The sequence below is a fragment of the Solanum pennellii genome, chromosome 1 (genome assembly GCF_001406875.1).
Source record: "Solanum pennellii chromosome 1, SPENNV200".
Classification (NCBI taxonomy): domain Eukaryota; kingdom Viridiplantae; phylum Streptophyta; class Magnoliopsida; order Solanales; family Solanaceae; genus Solanum; species Solanum pennellii.
Genome location: NC_028637.1, coordinates 22,331,496 through 22,338,671, shown reverse-complemented (window position 1 = coordinate 22,338,671; position 7,176 = coordinate 22,331,496). Strand labels below are relative to the sequence as shown.

Below are 7,176 nucleotides of genomic sequence, written 5' to 3'. Positions count from 1 at the left end.
CCAAGCCTCTCCCGAGCCGACAGCACGATTACCTCAGTTCCAAGCTTCCGTTCGCTTCCGCTCAGCTCAGCTTGAGGGGGGATAATAACAGATAGTATTAAATAAATAGTATTAAATAATATTAGTATTTACTGTGTACTAATCCTAGTCCTATTAGGATTAGTACTCCTTAATCCTAGTCCTATTAGGATTAGTACTCCTTCCTATATCTCCTATATATATCTCCCATGTATTCCCTTATTAGGTTAACACTTCAATACAATCAATATTCCTTCACACTAAAATAAATTTTCCCCCACAAAAAACCTCCTTGGTTATGATCAACAGCGATCATTATATAGAAAAGGAAAAAAAAACTTTCACGAACAGGGAGGGCGGGAGGATTTTTGAAAAAGCTTGGGGCAAAATCGGGATTCTATGTCCCCTTTTGAATTCGAAATCCTTTTTCCCAATTTGGATCAACAACCTTTTTGGAGGGTCCGACATCAAGCTAGAAGAGGAAGGGAGATGGACGCTTGGGATCGACTTCAATCGTCCTCGTTGCCAAGTGGAGCAATATCTAACTATGAAGGACGAAATGTGCTCTGCGAAATTTGCAATGAAAAGGACATTGGAGAAAGATAACAATGGGACGACAATCCTCTGTTTTGCGCGTACAAGGTTTGAAGACAACGTTGCTTTGCTGCCAACATTATGGGTCTTTTGAGGATAAAAGTGGGCCGGTCAAGGTTGTTGGGTTGGTTATGCTAGGAGAATTGGGTTGGGTCAAATTAAAAGATATATGGGCTTGGGAATTGGAGAAAACAGGGATTTTATTTGGGCCTCGGATTTTCAGAAATTGGCCCAATATTTGTCTTTTGGTCAAAAATGCTACCAATTTAGTGAAACAAGAATTTAAGATAAGATGAAATAATATAATTGATTAACAAGATTTCTAAGGTTAACAAAAATAAAATAATTAATTAGAATATAAACTAAAGATTCAAAATATAGGGTAAAATAATTAACCAAATCGTTATATCAAAACAAAAATATTACTATTATTCTCGATTTGAAACATTGGTAAACTATAATAATTATATGAATAATTATGTGGGATGCATACATTAGCTAAAATAATATAAAAGTGTCAAAACCTTATTAAAAATAACTTGCAAGCTAATATTATTTATTATTATTATTTTATTTTATTTATTATTATATTTTTTTAAAATCGATAAAATTAACTACTTTAAATTTTTTAAACTCGAGAAGCTCAGTAATTGATTACTATCGAGGATGGTCAAAATTTTGGAGTCAACAACGGTCCCTTGTTTTACTTGGGATTGATGCAAGAAATCTGAGGAAAATGAAATTGACCAAACCAATTTTGACCGATCACATTATTCATCTTTAGAAAAGGGATTTGGTATGAACTTCATGAATTATGGTCGAACCCTGGAAATGGGTTCCCTACATATCTCAGGCTATATGAGAATTCAAGCCACTTGTAGTTCGATACGCTAGATTTAACGCACGATTTTGAAAAAATTCAAAAGTTATCGCGACACCGGATTATGAGGGGATTGCAATGCCCAGGAGTAAGATTTAAGATAGAATGTTGGAATACAACCGAGTTTTCAACGTTGAGCCCGCCTACATATCCTTATACCTTAAGAATCAGGCTGTTTGTAGTGCGACTCGATCAGTTGAAAAAGAAATCTATTATGCTAGATAACCTTTGGCTCTGGACAAGTGACAAAATTAAACGAGTATGAAAAAAAGGCTTGTAATCTCTTAGCCATGAATGTGGTGCACTTCACACCCATAATTAAGAACTCATACGGACATAATTTCCAAGGCTCTTGGTGCATTGTCACTCAGATTGGAAATTTGTCTTCGGTGTTACTTAAATTTCCGGATGTGAAATCGAAACTGACAAACCTAAAGAAAACTCACATGCCTTCTAATAGGGGTGTGGTTTGATTGTGGTGGAAGTCGCTTCTCTGCTCGCGTTCTAAGAGTTTGATATTCTTCGCTGCTAAGAAAAAGTTTCACGTTGTGCTGCATCCTTTTTGATGTCGTCCGCACATGTGGTATGTTTTGGAGAATTCATCCTTTCGGATGCTCTCGACAAAGACTGAGATAAAACTTGTCAGCATAAAAATGCAATTTAAATGGGAGACAGTGTCTTTACCGTACCAACACTTAATCGTTCCCCTCGACATTTGACGTCAACTCAATTGGTTTGACGTAAAGCAAATAAATCTTATGGCTTCTGTTTGCAATATCATCTTCAATGCACTCTTAATTGGATGTCAAAATAAATAAAGCTGATGCAATGCTGATATTTTTTTTGTTGCTTTCGATGATTCTCTTGGCATTCACTCTTGCCAAATAATGATGCAGTTGATGTTGAGGGATAAATATTTCCCTTGAGATGCACGATTCTGGCAGTGCATGATTTCTTGCGGGGCATGAATATCTTCCCATGATGCTTGATTTCTTACGGGGTATGAATATCTTCACCTGATGCATAACTTTCTACGAGGCATCAATATCTTCTCGCGATGCATAATTTCTGCGAGGTATTAAATCTTCTCACGATGCTTAAATTTCAACGAAACATGGAACCTTCTCGCGATGCATAAATTTCTGTGAGATATGTAATCTTTTTGCGATGCATAAATTTTGGCGATGTATAAATATCTTCTCGCGATGCATGAACAATGACTCGCGAGGCATGCTCTTCCGCAATGCATGAATATTGACTCGCGATGCATGATCTTCCAGATGCATAAATATTGACTCGTGATGCATGATCTTCTGGATGCATGAATATTGACTCGCGATGCATGATTTTTCGTGTGCTTTCTTGATAATCATATCGTCTCCAATGATGATATCGATAAAACGACTTCCAGATAGTATCTCGTCTTGATCGACAATAAAATAACTGACCCCTCCGGGTAATGCATAATATCATATCCGACATTATGATGCAAATGACGTCCTTTACGGAAAACGTAAACTCTTCCTTTTGATTGATTCACCTTCGAATCTAGCTGGACGTTCTCTACAAATTTCATGTTGTTGGAAATTGATTGAATTAAACAATTCATATTCCCATGTCCCGACATAAGCGATTTAAAATGATTCCTGCTTCTAAGAAAACTATTTATTTGGGATAGCTCTCCCCTCCTTTGACTTCTCGATATTCATCCATTGTAAGAATTTGCTGATTTCAGAGAAAAACTATAAACCGTCCACAGAAAAATTGTTAGTTTTAAAGACGAACTGATCTGTGTCGATTTCTTCAGTTGTCTGCTCCTTGTCCTGCTATCTCCGGTTGATTTCCCTATCTCTCAACTCTTGATAGATGAGAAACTTTTTTATGCCAAAACAGATGAAATGTAAATGGGAATATTTAATAGAAATATAATTTTGAGAAGTAGTATTTGAAAAGGTCACTGCCAAGTCATGTCATATCGAGCTTAACAAACTTCTTTGAGTCTGAAGCTTAAAGGTTTATCCGATTATTCGTAGGGGAGTATTTAGAGTCCATTCGGACTTGTAGATAAACCCATGTTGAAATTTTGAGCCCATCCTCAAAATTTTTGTCCTAGTTAAATGACTTGCTTATCTTTCCACTGTAATTGAGTAGATTACGGAATTTTTGAGATCTTCTCAAAAATTCTGTCCTAGTTGCAAATCTCGAAACATCTTTAACCTTGACTTACTGAGGAAGAATATTCTTCTCGAGAATTTTGAGTCCCTCTCAAAATTCTGTCCTAGTTTCTATTGTGAAGAGGAATAGAAATCTTACGGGAGATATGACCGAACCCTTGTGGCGCCTACGTATCCCGTTGAGGAAGAAGTCAGGTCAAACGTAGTCCCCCCCCTCAAAGGTTGACAAAATAAGAAAAATTACAAAGAAACCGATCGAGGCCGACATAGGCCGCGTACGTATCTCATTCTTGAGAATTCAGGTCGAACGTAGTTCAAATACACAGAAATATTTAAAGGGGATAAATGGGGTGATAGAGGCCGACATAGGCCGCCTACGTATCTCGTTCTTGAGAATTCAGGTCAGATGTAGTTCATTGCAAAGAGGGACAAAAATTATGCAAAACAAATACAAGCAAACAAAATGATTACAAGTAAATAACAGAAACGTAAACCGAAGCTTCACACGTAGTATCTCTTGACAGCATCCGAGGTGATTGGTTTCGTCCATGCAGTGCCATCCATCTCCGACAAGATCAAAGCACCTCCTGATAATACCTTGTGAACCATGTAGGGTCCTTGCCAATTTGGTGCGAATTTTCCTTTGTATTCGTCTTGAGGAGGAAAAATGCGCTTAAGGACCAACTGACCAACTTCGAAAAGTCTGGCTCTTAATTTCTTGTGAAAAGCACGATTCATTCTCTGTCGATACAACTGACCGTGACAAACAACAACCATTCTACTCTCATCAATCAAAGCTAACTGATCGATTCTCTTCCTAAACCATTCAACGTTACTCAACTCAGCTTCTTGGATGTTTCTCAATGACGATTTTGTCAAATTCAGCAGGTATGACTGCCTCTGTTCCATATATTAGTAAGTATGGAGTAGCTCCAGTCGATGTTCTGACAGTCGTTCGATAACCTAGTAAAGCATATGGCAACATATCATGACAACCTCAGTGATTGTCAATCATCTTCCTCAGAATCTTCTTGATATTCTTATTGGCGGCCTCCACAGCTCCATTCATTTGAGGACGAAAAGTGGTAGAGTTTCCACGAGTAATCTTAAATTTCTCACATATCTCTCATTAAGTGACTGTTGAGATTTGCACCATTATCATCAACGATGGATTCTGGTACCCCAAACCTGCATATCAAATTGTTGCGAACAAAATCAGCCACAACTTTCTTGGTTACCGACTTGTAAGAAGCTGCTTCCACCCACATGGTGAAATAATCAATAGCAACCAAGATGAATCTGTGTCCATTTGAAGCGACTGGCTCTATCGGATCGATGACATCCATAACCCAAGCTACAAATGGCCAAGTTTAACTCATAGCATTAAGTTCGTGAGGTGGAACTCGAATCAAATCACCACGTACTTGACATTTATGGAATTTTTTCACAAACTTGCAACAATCATTCTCCATAGTCATCCAGAAATACCTGGCTTGTAGGATCTTTCATGCAAGAGTGATCCCATTCATATGCGTGCCACAAAATATGGCATTTATCTGTTCAATAAGCTTCGCAGCTTAGACGACATCAACACATTTGAAAAGACTAAGTATGGAGTCCTGCTATATAGGATTTCTCCACTTAAAAAGAAATTGAGATCCATACGGCGTATCGACTTCTTCTGATTGGACGCAACATCTTCAGGATAAATCCCGGACTCCAAATACTTCTTTTTATCGAAATACCATGGCAAACCGTCTGGTTCTACCTCAACATGCGAACAATAGACTGGATGTTCTTTCAACTCTATATCCAAAGGATCAATATAATCTGTATCCAGATGTTTAATCATCGAAGCGATGGTGGCAAGAGCATCGGCCAATTCATTTTGTATTCTAGGAGTATGTCTAAACTCGATCTTACGAAATCTTTTGCACAACTTCTGCACATACTTTACGTATGGTATAATCTTTGGGTTCTTCACAGTCCATTCTCCTTGAACTTGACGAATCAGAAGGCCTGAATCTCCAATAACCAACAACTCATAGACATTCATGCCGATGGCCATTTTCAAACCAAGAATACAAGCTTCGTATTCGGCCATGTATTTTGGGAAATGGACATGGATAAGTTAAAAGAAGCATAAGAGGAAGCTTTGAACTTTCATATGAGATGGTGAATTCGTATTAATGCTAGCACACTATTAGTTGCATTATAGGATGTTTGTAATTTTTTTCCCAACACTAGATGTTTGTTTTGTTGAAGTATCATATCTCTTTTTTAATTTTCTTTCTCAAAAAATTTGGCATACTTATATTTCAATGAAATGTTAAGTTTTGTATTTCGTAAAGAATCAAAATAATGAATTTAATATTTTTCTCAGGCTAACATGATCAAGAAGACTGGAACTACTGTAGTTGACACAAATAAAAAGAAGTGGATATGTTTGAAAAAAACTACAAGATCTTTTTTTTCTTTTAAAAGGTGGAAAATTTCATGTATATAATTATTGCTTTTGCATCAATTCCTTAATATGTTTTTTTACTAAAAATTCAATTAGTCAATTTTGATATCACAATTTGTTCTACTTAATGGGGATCCAATTTCTATTATTATATAATTATAAATTCTCTTATGTGCATTTCTTGTGCAGAATTTTTAAGAAAATTGAGGTCAAGAATCGACTTCAACATGCTCGACTTTTGGATTGATGATTTCATAAAGATTTATTACAAATTCCATTTGAAAAATAGTTGATTTAATGTTGATATTATTACATTTAGTTAGATCTCAATTTTATTTGAGATAGAAAAGATAATTTGTTTTTACATTGTTTACTTTTACAAAAAATTGATTATATTGCAATCTTGTTCTTTGATTATAATATTATAAAATATGTGCTTTAAATAATATTTCTTGCTTATTATGAAGAAGACAATTTTTAATTTACGGATTGCTTGTATGTATTTGTGTCTTGAGAAAAACTATATATAGATTTTTCCGGAATATTTAATGAAACTTGGCAGCAACATTAGAATATTAATATGAGACTTAACAAAATATAAAATAATGTCAGCAATTTTTATGACATTCAATAATAGCATTTGTTGACATTAACTAAAGTTTTCAAAATTTTCAATGTGGCATTTTATAGATGTCACAAGTTTCATGAAATTTATTTTCCAAACATTTTTTATCTAAATGTCAGAAAGTTTAAGTGACATTTCATAAATGTTGAAAAAAATAAATTTCATATATTTCATACCGTAATTTACTTAAATGTAAAAAATAAATGTCATATATTTCATATCGACATTTATATAAATGTCAAAAAGAAATGTCATATATCTCGTTCGAACATTTACATAATTATCGAAATATAAATGTCATATATATATCATACACACATTTACATAAATGTTGAAAACAAATATCATATATCTCATATTGACATTTACCTAAAAGTCGAAAATAAGTGTCATATATGTCATACTGACATTCACCTAAATG

The 7,176-nt window shown here is 35.1% G+C and overlaps 1 protein-coding gene across 1 annotated transcript; it reads right to left on the bottom strand.

Moving 5' to 3' along the window:
* Positions 1 to 5,218: 5,218 nt before the first annotated feature.
* Positions 5,219 to 5,770, bottom strand: LOC107018637. Its single transcript, XM_027913080.1, has one exon. It carries the CDS (start codon positions 5,768 to 5,770, stop codon positions 5,219 to 5,221), a length of 552 nt encoding a protein of 183 aa, XP_027768881.1.
* Between the last annotated feature and the right edge of the window lie 1,406 nt (positions 5,771 to 7,176).

Excerpts from the sequence above, each read along its gene's own strand:
- LOC107018637 (XM_027913080.1), bottom strand. The coding sequence starts at position 5,770 with ATGGCCGAATACGAAGCTTGTATTCTTGGTTTGAAAATGGCCATCGGC.